At 37.0% G+C, this 25,000-nt stretch overlaps 1 protein-coding gene across 22 annotated transcripts in view; it reads right to left on the minus strand.

Annotated features, from left to right (window-relative positions):
- The window catches only part of FOXP2 (forkhead box P2), a 412,383-nt gene that overhangs the window by 7,747 nt on the left and 379,636 nt on the right, over positions 1–25,000 (minus strand). For 21 of the 22 annotated variants that reach the window (NM_001397273.1, NM_001397272.1, NM_001397271.1 and 18 more), the window contains 2 exons: positions 24,659–24,728; positions 23,645–23,808 (listed from right to left, as the gene is read on the minus strand). In NM_001397273.1, coding sequence (NP_001384202.1) covers positions 23,645–23,808; positions 24,659–24,728 — 234 coding nt within the window. Of the gene's footprint in view, positions 1–23,644; positions 23,809–24,658; positions 24,729–25,000 lie in introns of those variants that run through there. The other variant, XM_040701995.2, reaches the window with a different exon arrangement.

A 25,000-nucleotide genomic window follows, 5' to 3' on the forward strand; every position in this document is an offset into this window, starting at 1 on the left:
TGATGCTTCCAGCAAACACCTGAGACTTGGATTACCCCCACAGGGATTATGCAGTATCTTCCTCTACACAGAAAGTACCAGATTTGAATACAATTATTAGGACCAACAGGCAACAAGGTGCTTTTGTCTCCTTCTAAACTTGTGGTTTTGTTTTCACTTGTTTGAGAAATAGGATGTAAGGGAAAATGGGCTCATTTTAAAATGATTTTTGTCACTGAAAAACATTTGAATGATACTCTCTGGAACAAGGAGAAAATCCATTCATTCTTTTTTTTTTTTTTTTTCCTATGGCATTACAAATAATTGTGTGCCTTGAGGTTTAAGGGACTTTTGATACTGCTGTTTTTGTTTTGGTTATTTCTAAGCATTTTTTTTCAAACATTGTTAAGGGAGCTTTTGAACTCCAGTATACTGCTAGATAAAATGTGATCGGTGAACAACTGATTGATGGGCCTGGCTCAAAGGGTTCTAGTATATGGGGTTATATCAGGCTGGTGGCCAGTCGCTAGTAGGGTTTAACAGGTTTCCATTTTAGAGTTGGTTCTCTTGAATGTTTTTATCAATGACATGGACATGGGAGTTGAAGATATACTCTGTGAGTTTGCAGGCAACACTAAATTGGAAGGAGCTGTTGACTTCCTCAGAGGTAGAGAAGCCTTGCAGAAAGATCTTGATAAACTGCAGGGCTGGGCAATCACCAACCTGCTAAACAATGAAGTTTAACAAGAGCAAGTGCTGGATTCTGCACCTGGATATATGTACACGTTGGGGAATGAGTAGCTGGAAAGCAGCTTCATGGAAAGGGATCTGAGGGTTCTGGTTGACAGTAAATTGAATATGAGCCACCAATCTTCCCTGGCAGCCCAAAGGGCCAACTGCATCCTGGGGTGCACCAGGCCCAGCAGAGCCACCGGGCAAGGGGAGGGGTTGTCCCCTCTGCCCTGTGCTATGCGGCCTCACCTCCTGCACTGAGTGCTGTTTGGATGCAACAATATAAAAAGGACACAAAGCTATTAGAGAGCATCCAAAGGAGCACTAGGAAGATAGTGAAAGGTCAAGAGGGCAAGACACATGAAGAGCAGCTGAAGTCCCTTGGTTTGCTCAACCCAGAGCAGAGGAGCTGAGGGGAGGCCTCATGGCAGCTGCAGCTCCTCACAGAGAGCAGAGGGGCAGCGCTGAGCTCTGTTCTCTGCGACAGCGACAGAGACCAAGGGAATGGCATGGAACTGTGTCAGGGGAGGGTTAGGGAAAGGTTCTTCACCAGAGGGTGGTTGGACACTGGAACAGGATGCTCAGGACAGTGGTCACAGCACTGAGCTACTTGAGTTCAGAGACAATGCTCTCAGACATAGGGTTTGAATTTTGGGTGGTCCTGTGTGGAGAGAGGAGCTGGACTCAAGGATCACAGAATCACTGAATGGTTTGGGTTGGAAGAGACCTTCAAGATCATGGAATCATACAATCATAGAATTACTCAGGTTGGAAAGGACCTCAAAGATCATCAAGTCCAACCGCAGCCTAACCATAGTACCCTAACTCTAACAACCCTCTGCTAAATAATATCTCTGAGCACCACATCCAAACGGCTCTTAAACACATCCAGGGACGGTGACTCAACCACCTCCCTGGGGAGCTTATTCCAACGTTTAACCACCCCTTCTGCAAAGAAGTGTTTCCTAATGTCCAACCTAAACTTACCTTGGCGCAACTTGAGGCCATTTCCCCTCCTCTTGTCACCTGTCACCAGTGAGAAGACACCTACCCCACTCACATTGTAAGCACCTTTCAGGTACTGGAAGAGAGTAATAAGGTCTCCCCTCAGCCTCCTCTTCCCCAGACTAAACAGCCCCAGTTCCCTCAGTCTCTCCTCATAGGGCTGATTTTCCAAGCCCTTCAATAGCCTCACTGCCCTTCTCTGAACCTGCTCCAGTACCTCCATGTCCTTTCTGTACTGAGGTGCCCAAAACTGATCACAGTACTAGAGGTGAGGCCTCACCAATGCCGAGTACAGGGGCAGGATGACTTCCCTAGTCCTGTGCACCACACCATTCCTGATATAAGCCAGGATGCCATTGGCCTTCTAGGCCACCTGGGCACACTGCTGGTTCATATTTAGCTGACTGTCCATCAGTACACCAAGGTCCCTTTCCATCAGGCAGCTTTCCAGCCACATCTCCTCAAACCTGTAGGGTTGCCTGGGGTTGTTGTGACCAAAATGCAGGACCCGTCACTTGGCCCTATTGAAACTCATGCCATTAACCATGGCCCATCAATCCAGTCTATCCAGGTCCCTCTGTAGTGCCCTTCTCCCCTCTGGCAGATCAACACTCCCTCCCAGCTTGGTGTTGTCTGCAAACTTACAGAGGGTGCACTCAATCCCCTCATCAAGATCATCAATGAAGATGTTAAACAGAAGCGGTCCCAGCACTGAGCTTTGGGGGACACCGCTCGTGACCGGCTGCCAACTGGATTCAACTCCATTGATAACGACTCTTTGGGTCCGGCCATCCAGCCAGTGCTTCACCCAGCGGGGCGTACACCCATCCAGACCATGGGCAGCCAGCTTCTCCACGAATCGTCTAGTCTTCTCCACGATCATCTAGTTCCAACCCTCCTGCTATAGGCAGGAATGCCTCCCTTGAGACCAAGTTGCTCAAAGCCTGGTCTAACCTGTCTATTTCAACTCTGGATATTTGGGGTTTTTGTGGTTCAAATTTTATTTTATTTTTTTCTTGGAAGCCCTCATTGTTTTTAATCATGATATAATACCATATTCATCACTTCCAGATTTGCTAATAGTATTATTACAATATTCTGTCCCCTGTGCTGCTCCTTCTTCACTGAATGTTGAGTACTAGGGTATGTAGCAGATTTGTTCTTTGCTATGCTTCCCATGTTTAAAAATTCTGACTTCAGACCTTTGTTGTTTTTTACCAAATTAGTTTAGCTGCTTTAGAGTACCGTCCATGCTTTTTTTGTAACATTTCTGTGGTTGGAGTGCAGCCACTGTACAAACAGGCAGGATAACAAAAATGTCCATTAAAAGTGAATTACAGGTTAAGATGCTGGTTTCTTCTGTGCTGTAATTTTTGAGCAATAACTATCTCTTTTTTGTATGTACCGTTCAAAGATAATTTTGATAACCAATCTGTGGAAGAATTAATAGAAAAGAAGATTAATCAGGACACAAAAATTTTCATTTATTTAACTATACCCTCGTTGAGATCAATAGTAAATGAAGACCAAAATCAAGCACTTTAGTCATCCATAAAATTATAAAATAAAATAAAAAATCACTGGCTTTTCTGCCAACACCTTAAGAGCGCGACTTGCTGAAAGGCACTACCACACAAACACTTCTTTCTGAAAGCATAAGCACAAGGAAAAACTGTTTTCAGACTCTTGAAGCTAAACTCCAGAATTCGTTTTTTGAAATCAAAGGTGGGGCCAGGTTGACGTATATTGGTTAGAGATGTAAAGGAAGTTACATTTCTAATGTAATGAGTTCTGAGCAAAAAGGAACTATACAAAATACCTATGAAAACCAAAGCCAAGATGCTTGGTTGGTTTGCTTTACCATGAACAAAAAACTATTTGAGCATCCGTCTTATAAATCTCTCAATATATTCACGTCTCAAAGGCTTTCAAAAAAGTATGATATGTTCCAAGATGTTTATCATACATAATGATCAAAACATTGCGATGGCTACACTTTATTATGCAACTAGTATGAAAATACTAGTATATGTTTTTAAATAGATACATATATATATAAACATTTTTATATTCAAAATTCTGCTCTGCCACTTCGTTATGCAATGAGAACAGTACTAAGGACTGATTCCCATGTGAAGTGCTGAGTATTTAAACAAATTCTGAAGAAATATTTACATATGCAATGTCTTTTCATTAATAACTAGGCAAATTCAAATAAAGCCTAACAACAGGCCACAGGTTACACATTTCTGACTTTTGATCAAAACTACTACATAATTGGAATTTTTGCTTTAACTAAGAATAGAATAGCTCCTATATGCAGTCCAGTCTTGGGTTCATAACTACTCAGTATTTTAATTAATGACATAGAGGATGGAGACCGTGGTTATTAACTCCACATATCTCAACAAAACGGAAGGTAATGCAAGCATATCAGTGAAAATGATGAGATTTCAAGAATGGGGTAACTAGAGAAAATCCAGGTGGAGGTTTAAAAAATATTGCTATATGAGGAAAGGCTGAAGAAGAGATGTCTTAGGTTATAGAAAGAACAGGTCAGATACTGCAGTTAAAAATTAGTACAGAGAGAAAGCACTGGTTGCTTGGGGAGCCCTGAAGTCTCCATCTGTGAGGGCCTATACGAACAGGTTAGATACACTGAACAGTTGAATTCAGCCCCTGCAAAATCTTTGGTAGGATAAAAGGATGATGAGGTCATCTTCTTAGCATTATTACTAAGTCATGTTGAAAAGTTCTCATCAAAACAGCTATATTTTATTAAGCAAGTGCTGGCAATTATACCTCCACTTGAATTCAAGACACAAGACTGTGTAACAACCAAAGGGTCCACAGCAGTGACAAAAATGAAGTGTGAAGATTCCAAATTTTTTCAAAAACCTTTTTTATAAGTATGTAAATGAGTAGAGTAATTTCCATGGGTCACTTCCTTAAAAACTGGTTAATTTGTTGTTTTGAGAGAAAATTTTTGTGTACGCAACACTTTCAAAACTGAACACTGTGGGAGATTTTTCTAGAATAAAAAGTGTTCCAATAAGTTGTAGAGCCTCTGAAAACATCTTCTCCACTCATAGTTCAAAGAACATGGAGTGTTCCTCTGTTTCTATTGCTGCCTCAAACATTCACTCTTCCACATGTCATAAAGGTTTTCAGCATGCTTTACAGCTTTTACAAGCAGATTTCTGCTATCCCCTCTGGAAACTGGCAAACTATAACTTCTAGTTCTCATGTTCTTAGAAATATATCCTTAAGGACACTGTCATTTATAGCATTTAACTGGAACAACTGCCAGGTGTCAGAGACAGGTAACAGTTACTGGACACTTATGGAGGCCTTGTCAAGACTGTCCGTAGACTGCCAGAGAAGAACTTCTAGACTTCAGAGGAAAAAGAAAGATAAAAGGACAGGTAGCTGACAGATAGATATCTACTAGGAAGGACTGTATAAAGTAACTTCCAAATATTTAGAGAGAAAACCAAACTTCTAAAGCCTACTAGAACTTGCATAATGAAAGATGAACCATCTTTAGAGTTTTGCACAAGATGAGTCTGATCTCACCTTGGGAAAACTTGTGCAGTGTAATAGCTACTAAAATCCCGCTAAAATCTAGACAGTGGCAACAAAACAAGTGTTGCATTCAACTTTTAAACATTAGAACGTGTGCTGTTGCTGACAAGAAAACAACCAGATCTTATAACCAAGTACATGACTACTTAATTAAATTGAGCTGAACTGGTGTCAACAAGGAGAAAGGATACTTGATACAATATTCTCAATTATGGATAGCATGTTTTCTACAGAGGTTTCACATCACATCAGTTTTAATGCAAGAGGATACAAAACCCAGTAAAACAGCAGTGAGAACACAAGGCAACAAAATATAAATAATTACAATAAACAAGGTTTAGACTAGTTTAGTAGAAATCCATGTGTTTATCTCAGGCTTTGAATAGAAAATGCAGCTTTCCCTTTGAGAAAAACACAAAGCCAAACAACGCCTTTTATAGCAATCAGTCCTGACTTACCACAGAGAACCTGAGCACTTCCCTTCTACCAAAACAGGGAATTAACAATTTTAGTTTCCTCGTATTCCTTTCATCCCATTCTGTGGGCTGAAGAAAAATAATTATTTTCTTGCTCATTTGTATGCATAAGAAAGAAAAAAAGAAAGTATATACAAAGGCTTATTGTTTAATTCTGAAAGCTGCCAGGGAAGTGAGTGCTACAACCCCCTCCCAGTGGAACAAATTCCACAAGTCTTCTGAATGTTGTTACCCATATTCACCCAACATCTTTAATAATCTGCCAAAATCATTAAAAGGAAAGTGCTGTGTGAGGTGATGATTGAGAGAGATGCATTCTCTCAGACACTTAATGACAGGCACTGAAAATATGTTGCCCTTGGCTTCCTATGGAAGAGGTGGTAGATGTTGAGAGAAAAGTTGCTGAAGTCAAGATGTCCAGTGTGAGTTTTGAAGCCAAGTATACTCCCTGTAGCAAGTCATCTAAGTTGTGAAGGTATTTCAGTTTCACAGAGAGGTTGGAATAATCACTCTAAAATCATGAAAGGGTAATTTTTTTTGTCATGTTGCAACTGAAAGTATTTTGTATTGGTGTGGTGACTTAGATGCCCAGTAACACAAGGAAGTTTCTTACTTTGGTATCCTACAGCACATAAAGTCCTTCCCATGCTAATTTTTTAAGACTACAATTTCAATACTATTTGCTCGCTAGCTTTCTTAGTGACTTCACGTAGAAGTATTTAAGTACATATAGCTGACAAAGTTTCTAGAGCTCAGCTAGCTATTTCTTTTTTTTTTTTTTTTAATTTAAGAAATGACGCATACATGGTATAACATATACTGAGTTCTTGTAGGATTTTGTCTGCTTGCTAATTATTAAGATACTTAAAGTTCTAATAAATATAAGATTATGTAGTTCTCAAATGTTATAAGCCATTCTGAAATTAAATGATGTATTATTTTGACCCATTTTTCCCACAGTTCTGTAGATAGCCTTTAGGTTACAAACATGACATCTTTAAAACCAGTTGGCTAGTCTGCACAAAATCTTCAAGTTGTACTATTTCTCCAGTATATTTACTTCCATAATTATTGACTGTGCTTCAGTGAACAAAAGAATAACACAGTACACCTTGTGTTTGAGTTACACAAAATCCTTTACAGAACTCTAAACTTTGAGTGTAACTTTTTATGGTAGACACTTGCAATTTTTATTTACTACTCACACTGGCCTTGATCCTTTCATGCTGTACGTATCCTGAACTACAAATGCAATTTTGATTCAGCTACACAAAATGCTCTGGTATATACTCTGGTATATACTCTGGTAGAAGGCATTAAAAGATTCACTGCTACAAAGTTCCTCAAATTGTACAAATCTGAAATCTTATGTGCCCATGTAAACCACTGAGGCAGGCCGAATACAGTAACTATGTCTTTCTTTACATTTCTTTGGTGGGGTACTTGATGAATACCTTAAACCTTTATCTTTATCTGAAGCATTTCGCTTTTCTAAAGACATTTCTGTATTACTATCCTGTTTAATCTACTGAAAAATATAGTTCAAACTTTTCTTTCAGATCTAAAAATCTTAAAGCTTTCTTTAGAAAATGTGTTGAACATCTTTTTCACGAAATATTATTTGGTCAAATAACAGTCACTATATTATAGATGCAGTAACTGTTTTTCCTAGAAGACCTGGACTATTATTTCCTCAGAAAAACCCCATTTAGCCAGTCCTCACTCCAAGTCTGCAAGATATCCTGTAGCTGTTTAAAAAGCAAAGCCCTCCTTTCCAACCCAATTCATCCAATCTGAAACTCTTAGTATTTATGCCTCTACAGGCAAATGGAGACAAATCCTTAAATCCTACAGAATTTTCAACGTATCTACTTCTATTCAATAAAGTTGTCTCTTTTCAATTTTATGTTATTGTAAAAAGCTTATAATTTTTGTTAAGAAGTGAACTGTTTATTGTCATTAATATATACAGCCATTTAGGGAGATACTAATCCAAATATTGAAAAGGAGAAGAAAGCGTATTAGATGAGTAATTAAATACAAGTTCAGCAATGTAACAACTGTCACAGAAACCATTATTGTTTTTTCTTGAACATCAGAAATCACTTTCTCTATGTATGTATCACAAATATTGAAATGCTGAAGAAGCATTATTATTTCTACATAAAATAACTACTATAGGCTAATCAATAGCTTCAAGTAAGAAAGTGAGGAAGGTCCTATTGGCATGTCTGCGTGTCAGACAGCTGTGGGTGCACAACCTCACTTCACTAAAAAGAGACTGAAGATACAACATTCTGGAAGCTACAACGTATTTCTGTGAAGCACTGATTCAAAGAGGAGGTGTTTCTGGACGTGCTTTTCTATAATGCCCTTTTACCCCAGGCCCTCCAATAGCCAAGTTGAGAACAAATGGGATGCAGTAATCTCTTCACTCAAATAAGATAACGAGGCACAAAAAATACTTTCAAAATATACTTTTTTCATATCTAACAACTTATTAATCACTAAGAAATTCAAGTCTACAGTGGTGCAGTTGAGAGTCGAACTGACTTGGTATTAAGATGGAAAGGAGAGGCAACAGCCACAGCTGGCATCATGGCAGGCACTCCTGTGGACTCCCGACAGCAGGGGGAAGTGTGCTGGAATAACTAATTAGACCTCTATAGTCTGCCTTCTTTAGCTCATCATTGGAGAGACAGTGTTAAGAGAATTAATGATCTATGGTCATGAGGTACCTCTGGCCTGTCAAAGTATAAGAACAAGTAAGAATTAGTTTGGATAAATCTATTATTGCTTTGAAGGCTTGCGTGACTAAAGAGTTGCTTTCCTATTGATATTAGGCCTTGGTGAAATTTTATCAGATGCTGTAAATGAATTCAGGTGTCTTCATGCTTTCTCTTTAATTACTGAAGATGAAAGGCAGATGAGAACCTCTGAGGAAAAAAAAAATAGGAATAAAAAAAAATTGCAAGCCCCATTCTTAACAACAGCACAAAACTACTATTGAGCTCACAACTTTTCTTTTAAGACACTGATACTAAAAACATGTAAACTTTGCTGTTGCTAGCATTTGTAACATCTATCCCTTCACTGAGCATCTATCCCTTCACTGAACACTATCCCTCATCTATGAGCATCTATCCCTTCACTGAACACTACTGATATCTGTAACACAAAATCCAATAAGGATCACAGAATAATTTAGGTCATCGGAGGCCTAGTGGAGATCTTAAGATTAACATCCTGACAAGGAAGGCACAGCTATATGATCAGACCTGGTTTTTCAGGGCTTTATGCATTTGGCTCCTGAAAAGACCCAAGATTGGATACTATACAATGTCTCTGGCAACTGCCCCACTCACTGACGGCCTGATCTTGTGGGGAAAAGTTCTCTCCACATCCAGTCTGCCCATCTCATTTTAAGTTATGCTCATTGTCTCTCAGCCTATCACCACACTCTACAGAAATGTGCCTGGCCCTATCTTCTTGATAGCCTTCTGATAGACACCTGTGGGTAGGTCCACCCAAAAGCTTGCTCTTCTCCAGGCTGGTCCAGGTCAGCTCACTCAGCATCCCTTCATAGGGCAAGTGCTTCTGCTACTAGCCATCATGGTGGCATTATGCTTAACTCACTCCAGTTTATTAATACCTTCTGTTTGCATGAGGTGACAAAACCAGACACGGTATTCCAGATGTGGTCTAATGAGTGCTGAGCAAGAGGAGATAATAACTTCCTCCAGACTCTTGGCTCTCTGCTGATCTTAATACAGCCTGGGAGGCTGCTGACGTTAGTTGAGAGGGCACTCTGCTGGTTCACGCTCAGTTTGCTCTCTGTCAACATCTCCAGGTTTTGCTCCCCAGACGTGCCATCCTAGTGTTTATCACTAGTGGATCTTCCTTCCCCAGTGCAGGGCTTGCATTTTGTAAAGTTCCTCTTGGCTTGGTCCTTCGACTCATCCAGGTCCCTCAACTGCTATCCTACCCTCACACAAATTCACCATTCCCCTCAATTTGATGTCATCAGCAAGACTGATTAGAGTGGTCCATCCTCCAGAGCATCATTAAAGCTGTTAACAGGACAGGTCCCAGTATATTCTAATATCCTTGGAGAAATCAGAGACCATCATATACTACCTAGGTGTGGCAAATTGAAGAACAGAGTAAAAGGCAAGAGCAATTACTAATTAGAAGTGGAGATTTAGCATGAGCGCAGCAAAGAAAAGTTCCTCTAAGTACTTAGGTAATTCAGATATCAGAGGGAAGGGCAGCAAGAAGATACAAACTGTTATCTGCAAATCTGATCTAAGTGACTACATCATCCTATTTTAAAGAGAAGAATAAGACATAAGCAATAAAGAGTGTCTGAAAAAGAGGTAAAACGGATTAAGAAGTCAGTTTAATACCAAAAATCTCCAAAGAAAAGGCGATTTTACCTGTACCTTCTGGATTTTACTGAAATATAAATAGCAGAGAATATTAAGATGTTACATTTCCATCAAGAGGAAATAAAATACAACAAAACCTTTTGAAAAATCACTTAGAAACTTACTGGTTAACAGGACATTCCAAATTAGTCCTGCCAAAACCAAGGAAATATTTTCTTGCTCATATGTTACAGACAAAAAGGTGTCAGATTTCAACACCAGCAATTTTGCTAAGATTCTGTAAGACACTTGAAAATGTATACAAAAATTTCAGATCTCAGAGAACTGCTTATTTGGAGAAAAAGATTTTAATGAACTTCAATTGAGAAATGTAGCTGTAAACAGTCACAAGAAGTATCAGACTGACAGAGTGAGTGAATGCAGAAAAAGAAATGAGGGAAAGCCAAAGATACGAAGACTAATGATTTCTTGGAATGAAATCAAGACCTCTGGAGGACCACTGGATGCCCCCTCCCTGGAAGCATTCAGGGCCAGGCTGGATGGGGCTCTGAGCAATGTGGTCTAGAGGGAGATGTTCCTGTCTATAGCAGGGGAGTTGGAACTAGATGTTATTAAAGATCACTTCCAACCCAAACCATTCTGTGATTATATGATCTCATTTACATCAACAGCAAAATTCCCCTTGACTTGATGAGGGGTAAGATTTCACTTCTGCTTACTCACAGCAGCTGTAAGTGAAATACGCAATATGCAATGCATGTGACAGAATCCTTGGTGAGAAGACAGAGTAACCAAAGGAGATACGCATACTGAACCACATATTTCTCTTCTAGACAAATGAGGTGGAATAACAGCTATACATAAGGTCACTAATTTTACTAGCCCTTTGAGGGTTCTGTGTGTAATACAACAGTAAACAAGGAGACACGATTGAGATATGTTAACTTGTAAATTTCTGTAAGAAACCTCAAACATCTAACCCTTACTAATACTACAGTTCTGCCAATAATAAAACCAGTTGGACAAAGGAAGGAAAAAAGATTATTTCTCAATTGGGATGTAGGCTAATTGAGAATCCTCTAAGATCCTACATTTGATTTACATTTTGAATGTAATTATTAATACACCCAAAAGAATATATAAACAGAGGTAATAACACGATACACATTATCAATATCTTAAAGTTAACTATGAAGAACTAAGAAAGTTGACAACCTATGTCAGATCAATTCAATGTACTACCCCGTATGTATCTACTTAACTGCTCAAGAAATATAACTTTTTTATGAATTCTTCAGTGACACCTCTGCTTAAGAAGCCCCAAATCAGTATGTTAGACCAACCAGGAGAGTAAGTTGCACTCGGACATGACTTCAGTTAGTATATGCAATTGACCACCTTGTAGCTATTATTCACTTATCTCAAAAACAATAACAACAGAATCCAGAAGGAACAACAAAGGTGACCTATGGCATTGTATACACATTTGCAGAAAGAAACATTAAAGATGGTGGGAGTGCTCTGAATTGATTTAATTTAGCTGCCACTAAAGTCAACACAAAGGATCAGTAGCTTGGAAACATAAATAACATTGATATGCTAGAAATATGGGGATAGGTGAAACACTGGGAAAAAAGCAAATATTCACACTCACCCTTATTCATAATTAAGTTCACCCAATTTAATGTGGCATCTTTTATCATAATATTATAAGTACAGTTATCACAATGCTAATTTCTCCTCATGTTAAAAATGCAAGGGGCTATCGCTAAAGAGAAGTTTTGAAACTTCTCATTCAGACAATATTATTTAATAGGATTAAAATATATAAGCATTTCAGAATTCTGACATGCCACCTGACATTACCCTATAGGAAAATGTTTTAACAAATACTGATCCTTACACCACAGAAGCAAGTCAGCCTTTAATCCACGAAGACTACGAACAAACCTCTCCTTTTTCTTTTCTGTATCAGAGTATCTTCGTAACTCAGGGACCATTTTGTGCTGCTTATCTACAAAACACTAATAAATTTGTTCCTAAAATGATTGGAGATGGTGCTATTGAGCATTTTTCCCTACTAGTTTAGCCCCGACCAAGCACATCAGAATGCAGACTACTTCACTGTAATTAAACAACTAAAACTTGCAGTTCCTTTTCTAAGCAATATTCATACCTAGACATTGGCAAATGAGAAGGAAATGGAAAACATGCAAAACAAGTATTTGAAGAATCTCAGTCTTATAATGAGTCCAAATTGAAAAGAAGTGCTGAAAATTTAAAAGCAAAACAACATGACTCTCCTCTTTCCTTGAATAAAAAATAAATAAATAGCTTTGAGCAGACAAATTTGTGGATAATACAGAAAACAATGGACAGATTTGTTGATGCTCACATGACAATTTAATTTCCTCTGAAGGGATAAAAATAAAAATCTAATAATAATCTTTGATTAAAAGCGATTAATAGAGATGGATTTATTAGATTATGAAATTGATAGTGAATGGAATAGGTCTTCATGGACTTTTTATTTTATTTTTTAACTTGGCACGAAAATGCCATGGCAATAAATAAGTATATCCTATCTGTGTTGATATATTATCTGCTATGAATGTTAATAATACTAACTGCTAATGTAATGACATGAAATCTTTGAACTGTGAAGAAAGAATCTTACCAGAAAACTGAAATATATAATATATATTACAATATATATATAACATTGTTATATATAGATATAACAATATATTTTCTTTAAATTTCAAATAAGACTCAAAATTCATGCACTATTAGCTGTTACAGGATCAGAATTTTTAGGAATCAAGTTCTGATTAGAGAGATGACCTTTATGTATATTTTCTGATTCTAGTGATTGTTAGTAAAATTCTCAGGCTTGACATTGGCTTGCTCCCTTAGGTACCTAAAGAAGGGTATTTTCTCTTTCAAGAACCACAAAAAGTAGAAACTTGACCAGAAATTAGCTTAGGGTACATGGCTCTACAAATTCTTTCAAACACTCACCTACATGTTGCTCAAACTTCAAAAGTCAACACGCTCAACATAGAAGAAGACTGGGAGGAAAGAACACAGAAGTCTTTTGAAAGCAAAGTGACAAAGTACTACAGATTTGAATGTCTAAATACCCTTTGGGCTGCTGAATAACCATCCAGAAGGAGTGAGTCTGAAAAGAACAAAATGTAAGAAGGGCTACTGATGTGAAATGCTCTGCAGTATCTAATTGCTGTGAAATTTTAAAGATTGCACTCTTTCCACAGAAACTCACTAGCAACAGCTAGATATCTCAATGTTATGCAGTGAACAGAGCAAGCAAATGTTGTCTGTGCAACATCTGGAAAGCTATTCAGTGATCCAGGAGAAGCTGAGAATTTCAACTGCACTGTGTGTGTTTTTATGTATCAAAATATACGTACAGGCTACATAAACTTTTTTTTTCCTATTTCTGTTGAAAATAATTTACATTAACAAATCTTGAAAAACACTGAGCTGATTGCATGTGACAACAAAGCTGAATGTAATTCCCTTTTTACTAACATTTCCATCACACTTTTGTGAGTTTTCATAAGCTAATCACCAACCTTCCTCTGCAGTGCCACCTGAAAATTTTATTGTGATGCAGCAGCAAGGGATTAAACAGTATTACTCTTACATCTAGGCCTGTAACACTCATTTTGTATTCATTGAAAATGATGTTTCAGAGGTATGCTTGATGAGTACTGTTTCAAAATTTTCAGCAGGATGTAACCAAAATGATTCCTTTTCATATGATAAGTTTCTTGAGGAGCATTTATTTTCTTCAGTGCTTAAGAGCTAGGACTTGAACTGCCTTCTAGAACAAGTCTGGAGAACAGCCAGCTCTTCAGTTTGTTTTCTGCCAAATAACCAATGGCAGCATTTCACAAATGGACCTACACATCACACTCAGCAGGGGCAAATGGGCCAAACACAACTGTGTAGGACTATCTGTATTGTCCTATCTGACATTTCTCATGTTATTTAAATCCTATGCTCACTATATATTTTTCTTTAAGGTCAAGGTTCATTCAGTCTTAAAAGTAAGAGTGCTTAAAGATACTTAGCTGTGACAGCTGTTCCAGATTACAAAGTAAATGGACTTGTACAATTTCAGACAGCCTCTCATGAAAAATGGCATATATGAAAGAAACTTTTTTTTTTTTTTTTTCAGATTTATCCTAAGAATAAAAAATGAAATTAGAGTTGTAAGGGATCTCAAGAGGCCATAGTCTCTTCATCCCTTTCACCTACCCCAAAATAGGATAATTTATACCTAAACTACTTCTGAGAGATGCTTCTCTGATTTAGTCCTAGAATTTTAGAAATTAAGTCCATTATCAGTAGTTCCCTAGTCTCTCTGTACTGGTATACCTATCAGCACTTATTAAACCTGTAGTCAGAGAGGTCTTATTTTTTTTTCTGGTGGCTAGTCTAACTCTCTATTACCAAAATGTTAAGCAGTTATTTCCTGTCCCAGTCCCAGCGGACAAGGCTATTCCCATCTTCTCTGCAAAAGCTTTCTGAAGACTTATTTCCCCACTCAGTTTCTGTCTTCTCAGGTATCAAACCTAATATTTTTTGTCCTTCCTTAGTGTTCAGCAAAGTCCAATCTTTCTAATACATTAGAACAGTCAACGAGTGGGGAGAACATTTTACAGCTAGAAGATGGCAGTGGTTGCCCACTGATCTCATTACCTCTTGAAGAACAAAGCTAGGCTCATACATGCATACAAATAAGTGACGTGTCCAAGAAATCATCTTAAGAGCCTGATGCTTCATTTGCCACCATAGCTCTTCTGTGCAGCATTTGCATGGTTCCAACCTGGAAGCCTACCTGCATGCTTTGAGTCATATGTGGATCAGAATACACAGACTGGTTACCCTGACTGTTAGCCATGACTTTTCTTCAATCACTCTTGTTCCTCTTTTTTTTTTTTTTTTTTCCCTATATATCTGCCATGCCATTTAGGAAGTTTGTTGTCTGCAGTGTTCTCCCCTTGAAGTCTTATCAGAAGAACTGGTTGAAGGATGGAGATTATGTTTACATACAACATTCTTTTGAACATGCTTTCACAAGCACATACCTTTATCAGCACATATTCATTTGGCCATTAGCTACTATTTCTAGAGACCTTACTTACGAGTGACTGCCATTACCATCATCATCACCTCATACTTACACCCATGACTGCTTTTGCATCATGCATCCCACTTTTATGCAATTACAAATTTAATATTTGGATGTGAAGAGAAACACATTTGAAGAGTATCTTATATCCACATGGTCTCAGCAAGAAAAAACAAATATATTATGTCTGTAGACTGAGATAATTAGGAGATATTTGACATATCAAAGGGCCTTGGTTAATATATCCTGCCTCATAGCATCATACTTTGGCCTGTGCTTAATGCAGACTTCTGCTTCACAGTGGAGTATGCTGGTACATTCCCCACTTAATGAACTATAAACAGTGCAATACCTCGTTCATTGCTACATCTGTAGATATCTACGAAATAAAATTATACATATTTTTAATTGTAATTCTAGCAATACCAGGTGGGGACAAAAGCATAACCATTTCTTTCATTATTACATGAATAAAAAAGCCCCCACAGTCCCATTCAAGGTAATTTCACAGTTACCAGTCATGGTTTCACTACAAGTATGTGAAATCAAAAGGTCAGTCTAATGCCAACTGGCATCATGTCAACCACTTCTCAAAACAAAGCAAGATACAATTCCAAATGAGGACAGTGGTGTAACAGCAGAGTAACATACACCTTCTATTCAAACTACATCCGAAGATGTTTTTCAAAAATTAAACAGTTCACTAGCTAAAAAAGCCAATGTGTTTATTTTTCCCATAATGACATAAGAAAATAAAAACGTTGTATATAACTATGCCTGGAATATTTTAAACAACTCTCTTAACATGCATGCATGACATGAAAATAGAACCAGCTTTACAGAACAGCCGCTGGAAGAATGAGGAAAATGAACAGCCTATCATGTCAGAATAAGGTTGCATGGCCTACCAAAACAAAGACTCGAAGTTCACAATGTGCTTGCTCTTTAACAATAAAAACACTTTAACAATAAACAGGAAGAGTAAGAATGACAACATGAGCTAGATCATGTATCAGTTAAACTGAAGTGAAATATATTTAGTCTGCAAATGCAAATATGGCTTACTTAGTCCTTACTTAGGATTCCTTAGTCATCAAAGGAATGAAGTTCTGCAATGGCTTTCAAATTTGAGATGAAGTATGATAATTTTAGGAGAGAAATTGTGTACACATGGCTGTATACAACATGAGTCTTATTTCCTGTGTTCTTAGAACAAAAGATAAAAGCTCAGAGAACATTCTTCATCTGTGATGTCTCATAATGCCAAATTTGCAAGGAATGAAGAAAAGATGGGAAACAGGGAGGGAACAAAAACCAATCAATTTGGCGAAAGGCGATGAGAGTACTACTCTCACAACATAATACTGTATCAAAGATACATTTCTCCTTATCCAATTCAACCGTAAGCTTATGGATGTCTGAAAAAGGTTAGTGGGAGGCTCTGCAACATCATTAAACTGCCATTAACAGGTACAGTGAAAAAAATGAACTTAGTCTTGGTGAAAGATGAAGACTAGTGGATTTGTTCAACCTAATTTAAGAAATACTTTTAATATCACTGTCTAGAGAACACAGTCAAAAGACCTGAGAAATACTACAACTATAAGCCTAACAGAGGCCAAATAGGAGTCTGCACTACATATGCCTATTCCCAGCACTGTTTTAAATCACAGCGTACTGATGGATGGCAAAATCATATTTTGCCAACTGTAGTTTGCCAGAATATTGTAAAGACTGCCTTTGTATATGGACTTTTCAAGGTATAACCAGGCCTTACATAATTTTGAGATTTGCTTACTTCAATGGGCTCTACACACGGTTTTTGTCATGCAGATTAAGACTTTCTATAAACTCCTTACAACAAACAAACAAACAAAAAACTGTATAGAAATTTTTAGTCTTAACGTCTGTGTTAAGAGTTTTCTACAGATGCTAAAGACTAAATAATAGTCAAATAATAACTATTATCCTATAATAATAACTATATATATAACATTCTTGATTTTTCAGTGAATCTCTGCTGGACTTTATGGATCACTATTTAAACCCCTGTTGAGTTGATGGTATAAACATTACCAATTGGATAGAACTGTATGTTTTTATTTGTCTGTTTAAATGACATTTATATGTATGGACAGTTTGGACACATGTCTATAAAAATTATCTAGAGAGTCCAAAAAAACCTTTGGCTTATAATGTTAGTTATTCTAAATCCAAATGCAACCATAGAAAGTGGATAAAATTAAAAGCTAAACAGTATATTTCTAAAATGGACTGTAAGTGGCACTACCATCTCAGCTTTTATGTTGTACAAAGGCAGGAATCTTTTATGAAGTGAATTCAAGACTTTTACACAACCACATCAGTGAAAAATTTCATTGCAAACTGTACATTTTTAACAGCTGCAGCAGTGTTTAAGATGCTGCCTTTTCTTATGCATATTCTTATGTAAAAAGCATAAATACCTTGCTCATCCATATGCTGAGAGTTCATGACAGCAGTGCCACAAAGTTTTCAGCACTGACAGCTTCCAAAGAGTCTCTGAAACCCCACTGGAGCCTACCAACTTCTACAAGACATGCTATGGGGATCTGACACTTCAGTTGAAGGCACTGTATCTCTAGAGTGATCTTTTTGTCAAGAGCATTGGGAATGAACTGTAACAGTGCAACAATTGGGGCTGGAATAATGTAAAGAAGAAATAGCAACTACTGATCCAAAGTAAGACATGTAACATTTAAGAAGCTAAGGAGGAAATGATAAAGTACTGGAACATCAGTCTTGAAAGGTAAGAAAATTGATGAACTGAAGCAAAACGTAGAGCAGAAGTGGATTGAAAAGTAAAGTAATGTAAAATCAAAAAACAGGAGAAAATAAATATTTAGGAAAATATTCAAGTGAAAACATATGTCCATAGGAATAGCAAAAAATACCATGAATCTGAACACCACTGCTTATATTTCCAGTAGCACCTACATGTGATTGGCTCTGTATGAATTACTGGGAGGCACACTCATAAGTCAAGAGTTCAGTATGTATGATTCATAAAATCAGTAAAGATCAAACAAACAAACAAACAAAAAAATGGTAATAAAACAAGATAATAATGTGCTGCTTTGCTGTTCTGGCCTGTCACTTTGGGTGGCTTTCTAGTGTTAGGCAAAGGCAAAATTATTTCACTTATTCTCACAATGGAGCTTCTTTCAGTGGGAAGACACTCAGACAAAAGCTGTAACCTTTAAGATCCAATGCTTCTTAGCTGTTACTCTTTCCACATAAAAATAAAAATCAATTGCTGTTGAAGTCTTTTTGTTCATCACCTTTATTTCTTAAGACTTATGAATAAGACTGTATGAAAGTAAATTAAGCAGGAATTAAAGTATCATGTGATTAGATAAAACATTTTTGATGAACAAAGATACCTAGAAATACTGCAATTGCTACAACATTCATTGGTTCAATCACATGCTTCTCATCTATTTTAAAATGCTTATTACACCCCTTTTAATTGATGTGTTTTGAGAGTTTATTTTCTTGACTTATGTAAGAGAGTTAGATCATAGCAGTCTCCTAGAACAGAACAAGCCTCCAAGGTAAATGCAAAGGGATCGTGAAATGGGATAATGCAATGATAACCAAAAAAAAAAAAAAAAAAAAAAAAAAAAAAAAGGAAAAGGAAAGACAGGGGACTGGAACATTATGAAGTTAAAGAAACAAGGGAATGAAAGGGATTAAAACTGGAATGATAGGTAACCTACTGTAAGTGGTGTGAAAGCTTAACAGTGGGGGACTGGAATAATCAGATATGGGAACGACCTGACAATGGAATGCTTTCAAACTGAAGCACCTCAAAAGTGAATGATCTTACAGCAGAATAATCATATTTGCCTCTGGGAATAAAATTTAAAGATAAAAAAGTTTGAAGAAAAAAAAAGAAAGTTTGATGATTATGCAGATAGAACTGCAAAGAGAAATGATCTAGTCAGGGCAGGAGTGGGAAAGGTAAAGGAGAAGAGTTGGGAATGACCACAAAATACAAAGGAAAAGGTAACTGAAACCACAGATGGCTGGAACTCATCTCTTCACAGACAGAACTGGAGATCATAGAATCACAGAATCCTTAGAGTTGGATGGGACCTTTAAAAGTCATCTAGTCCAACTCTCCAATGAACGGGGACAGGCACAGCTAGATCAGATTGCCCAGGGCCTGATCCAGCCTTGCCCTGAAAGTCTCCAGGGACAGAGCATCAACCACATCTCTGGATAACCTGGTCCAGTGCCTTATCACCCTCCCTGTAAAAGGCTTTTTCCTTATATACAACCTATATCTGCCCCTTGTAAGTTTGAAACCATTTCCATTTGTTCTATTGCCACAGACCCTGCTAAAGAGTCTGTCCCCTTCTTTCCTGTAGCTCCCCTTTAGATACTGAAAGGCCGCTATCAGGACACCTCACAGCCTTCTCCTCTCCAGGCTGAACAGGTCCAGCTCTTTCAGCTTGCGCTTGTAAGAGAGGTGTTCCATCCTTTGGACCATTTTTGTGGCCCTCCTCTGGATGCACTCCAACATAACACTGGATAAGTTCATTTTCTAATTCACCTCAGATTGACTCTTACTCTTGTTCACTTGGACAGTAATTCTCCTTTCTCACAACAACCTGAAGCAATGTTTTCTAACAACAGCCTTAAAGACCATGGGACATTTGGCTTCAAAACAATCCAACAAATTCCAGTCCTACAAATTTCAGTAAGTGAATATAGAGTCTCACGCAAGATGAAGTTATATGAACTCCCATTTTAAAAAGTGACTCTTTTAAGACTTATCTTTGCTTTTCACTGTACTTTTTAAGTACTTTAAGAAAATAAAATCAACTATCTATGTCTACAATTCTGGAATTTGCTGTTAGAATAAGATATTCTCAATTGAATTACAAACATAGTAAGAGGTCAGTTGCACTGTCTACACCCATATATAGCATGGAAACAGCCCTCTACCATAAAAACCTCATCAGTAGGATATTTTACTTCTTTAACTCCTTTGTTAACTCCTCCCACTCCTTACTGAATGAGATGCAGTGAGTTTTAACAGAGCGATATGATTCTATGACAGTAACCTCATTGTTCTCTACCTTGAGACTGCATTTTCTTAGTGTAAAATTTTCCAAGTTTTCTAATGACTGATTTCTTTTTTTTTTTCCTTAACAGCTTTGCAGGTTTTTTTTTTTTTTTTTTTTTTTTTTTTTGCAATGTGAAGTGAAGTGAAAAGAAATTGCACCTGGACACATTTGCCAAAATATGAACGTGTAGACAAGAGATACTCTACACGCTCTGTTATTACTCTGCCACCCTGGTCCATAATGATTGCTTCTAAAATGAAGCAAAAAATGGCATTAGGTGTTGATTTAAACAAAAACTGTTCAAAATTGATTGCTGCCAACCTGCCAGTATTAGAGAAAACCAGAATTTTGAACAGTCTGTGTTCACAATAAGTAACATACTTCCTCACTGAAGAAGGGAATACTTGATGTCCACTTAACATCGAACTGTCAGAAATTAGATTTGACGATTAATCAAAGACAAAACTTGTATTTTTAATGCAACACAGAAATGAAATCTAGAATTTGAGATTCTACCAGTGATACGCTGCAAACTGCACCATGGAATTATAAACTTTCATCGGACTGGAAATGCAAATAGGGAGTCATGCAGCATAAAATTTCAGATGCTGTATGTAATTACTAACTCACAAGATGTCCTAACTACTAAGCCATAGTTACATTGATCACCTCAAACTTAGATCTACCTCAGTATTTTTAAGTGTTGAAGAAGTGTAAGAAATGGAACATATTATATATCATTACCCAAGGCAAAAACTTGAAAGCTTTTCAAGTATCACTGCCCTAAATACACTGACTGGGATTCACTACCCTCAATCATTTAGATGTTAAACATTTAATTGAGTTTGTATCCTACTGTCTTTCTCTGCCAATGATCAGGAACTATCTTCTAAGTAAGCAGATTCACTCACCTATGTTAAGACGTCTACCCACAGAATGTAGACTCTGTAACTACTCTCACTAAGCTGTTTTTGAAAACCAGATGTAAAGGACCAGGTACAAATTCAAAGATTGAACGATTTCCCCACTTTTTAACAGCAAGTAGCTATGGGATTACACCAACAGAAATGAATTTCTTTGATAAGAGTTCTCATGTTTGAAGCATGCAAATACTGCCTATTGAACATGCACATGCAATTTTTATTATTAAAAAAAATACATCCTACAGAAAACATAATATAACTGTACCAAAATAAGCAAGTTCCATTGCCACATATTTCTGTGGTAACACTGTATTCAGTACAATTCTAAGGAGCACAGCTTCCTTCTCCAGTGGTATCTCGGTACATTCACATTCTCTTCCTTCAATCCATCAAGAACTAAGTAACTTATAGACATAATTTTCAGAAGAGTCATTACAGCAAGTCCTGAAATTGCCAGTTTTGACAAATGACATATCACAGAAATGAGAGAGGAAAGCTAAAGCTTGAGTTGGGGTGTAACTCAAGTTATTTGCTTTTTTTATAGGCAAGAATTTCTACAATACGCAGTATTTTAGCTATAAACACAGCTATCAATGCAGCCATATCTACATAATCATATGCATAGATATCTCAGTTCATCCAGCAGAATGCCAGACAGTACACATGATATGTAAACATCTCTGCCAAACACTTACAAAACAACTTTAATAGCAAGTGTCATTCTTTTCTGTAAAATAGCTGTTTTTAACACACATGATCTAACTCTTGTTTGCTCTTTAAAGTTTTATTGTCTTGGCATTTTATACAGGAAGAGAGCATTAGCATACTCAGGAGAACTGCTAAAAGTAAAAGGCCTCAAGCTACCCACTGCATGGTTGATAGCATAAAGCATGGGATATAAAAACTTTTGTCTGATTGCTCACTTTACTTGTTTTAGAGTAGTGTTACTCTCAAGAGCATATATTCATGTTCTTTCTACTTCAAGTTTTATTACTTCTTTTGTATTATTTAATACATCTAAAGACACTTCCAAAAGACAAATTTTTCCATTTTGAAAAAGTAATGGTTTGGAACCTGATAAAATACATTAATGTTCACAGTGTATTATTTTCAAAAGCAAGGTGAATAAATGTGCAATAGAACAATTAAATGCTTGACAATAAACATTTCTATATGTTCATAGATATATTAACATGCCAAACAAAAGAAGAAAAGCTCGGCAATACATTTCCCTTAAGAAAGGTCAGATCAAAATGGATTCTCCGCACATCAGAGAGCGAGTGAAAAGAGAGTTTGGTCTCAATTACTGTTACTGCTAAATATCCCACTCCAGAAGTTAAAATCAACATTAAAAATGTGAGAGAGAAAACGGAATGAAAAAGGGCAAATCGGATCAGCTACTTTAAAAACAGACCATAACTGTATACACACATTGAAAATCTTCCTACATTAAACTTGAATCTAAGTCTACTTGAATATCACACTGCTAATTATTATATAAATAACCTGGGAAACAATACCTCCAAGATACATGTTTTACTATTTAGTAAACAAGAAACTGCCACGTTTGACACCACTGATTAAGGCCAGGCATTTCTAAAGCTTCAGACACATTTCTGAAATCCACAATACATCAATTTTTAATACTTCCACTCTCTCAGCTCCATTAAAAAGATGGTAGGGGAAAGATTTTAGAGTAATTAATGATATAGTTAGCTGCTAAATATTAATAGGAATCGTAGTCTTGCATAAAATATAACATATAAACCTTGCCAATACAGACGCACCAGTAATTAAACTTGAATATGTAATTACACTGATTTATAAGACAGGCAAAAAGTTACACTTTACTGGCTTCTATGTAAACTGTGGGCAACAGTTAAACTTTGCATTTTACGGTTTATGTAAATGGGCAATATCTCCACTACAGTTCATAAACGGTTTAGAGACTCACAGTTAAAAATTACAACTAATGCCAACATGCACGTTCTGACTGTACCTTATAAACCAAGCTGTGAAAACGACAACAGAGACCAGCTTCCCATCACATACAATGCTTGCCAGCAAGTTGAAGAGGTTTGAAAAACAAATAGAAAAACTTAAAACCAATCTTACTGCAGAGTAAATGAAAAAGCATCTACTTAAATGCTTTAATATAAATGTTTAGTTTCAAACATTCAGTTCCAGATGTTTCACTTACCCTCATTTCAAAGCACTTTTAAATATTACTGCGTTTTAGACTAAGGCATTCTTTTCTTGGAAGAACACTAACTGCACTTACATGTGAGGCTGAGGAGAGCAGCCCGGGCTGCTGTTTCCATTACTGTCAATGTGATCCAGCGAACCATTGAGATCTTCATGGACTGCCTGCAGTAAGCCACTGGATGCGTTATTTATCAATCCTGGGTTACTAAGCAATGGTAAACTACTCTCTGCCAGTGCAGCCTAGCAAAATGAAGAACAAAAATAAAATTCTCAGTTCACACACATACAGACCACCTTTAAATGCTCATGCATTTACAAATGTACATACACAAAGCAGCTCATTTTTAGTAGCTGTAGAGGAGGTCAGAAGGATTTTGTGCATTTTCCAGCTATTTTCATATTCAGATTGTAACAGAATCTCCATTTCTGGTTTACTATTTCTCTTACACGGGTTTCATTATTTTCCATTATTAACTATGCTCTGATATTCATAGCACTTTTCTAGTTTTACATCATTTTCTGACTTTGAATTACACTTAACCCCTATGCCCTTCCACACAATGTATGGTTCCTTTATAATGCAGGCAGCTGCTATACTTTAAAAAATGGCCAGAACTTAACTCAAAATAAAGAAGTCCTGACATTTGCCTCTTCTGCATAAAAATTATATATTATAATTAAACTTTAAAGTTTTTGCCATGAGCACCATGTTCCCCAACACTAGGATGTGAAATCATTTATGACAGCTTGGATAAATATTAATGCATACCCACATGCATTTGCAAAAGCTTCTATCAATCTAACATTTGCAGCAAAACTGAGTGTTCCAGATTTTGCCACAGGGTGTCCTTCTTGCTTCTCCACATCAAAAGTTGCGTGAATAAGAACGAGTACTTCTTGCAGTGCTAGGTAACACAACTAACTTGGAAGATAAACCCAACTACTTAGGTTGACCATAACATTGACATAAACATAAATTTAAGTTACTGTATAGCATAATATATCAAGAAATAAAATAAATAAGATACTTCATATTAAAATATACAAAGAAAGAATAATTTAGGTGTGTATTTTTGTTAGTGTTTTTTACCTGCAAGCTTGCATTAAGAGCTGCTCCATAGCCTAAGCTGGTGGGTATGTTTTTCACTAATGTTGGGCTTCTGAAAATAAACAATTTTTCAAAGTTTAAAACACAAGCAGACATCCCGGCTGGCTCGCTGGGTTAATGGATTGGTTTTTCAGCTCAGAAAACATGAATTTTAGAAGGAAAAATGAAATGAAGTTGTGGGTGAAGGGGCTCAACCTGGCAGAGCACAGTGATTTACTTGTATCAGAAAAGCAAGCGCTTTGCTGTAATTAGACCCATGTGGAAATGTGCTCCAAGAGCAGGGCCATGGTGACTTGTAAAGGTTCTGAACTTGCTGAAAGAATT

Source organism: Gallus gallus, chromosome 1, assembly GCF_016699485.2.
Source record: "Gallus gallus isolate bGalGal1 chromosome 1, bGalGal1.mat.broiler.GRCg7b, whole genome shotgun sequence".
Classification (NCBI taxonomy): domain Eukaryota; kingdom Metazoa; phylum Chordata; class Aves; order Galliformes; family Phasianidae; genus Gallus; species Gallus gallus.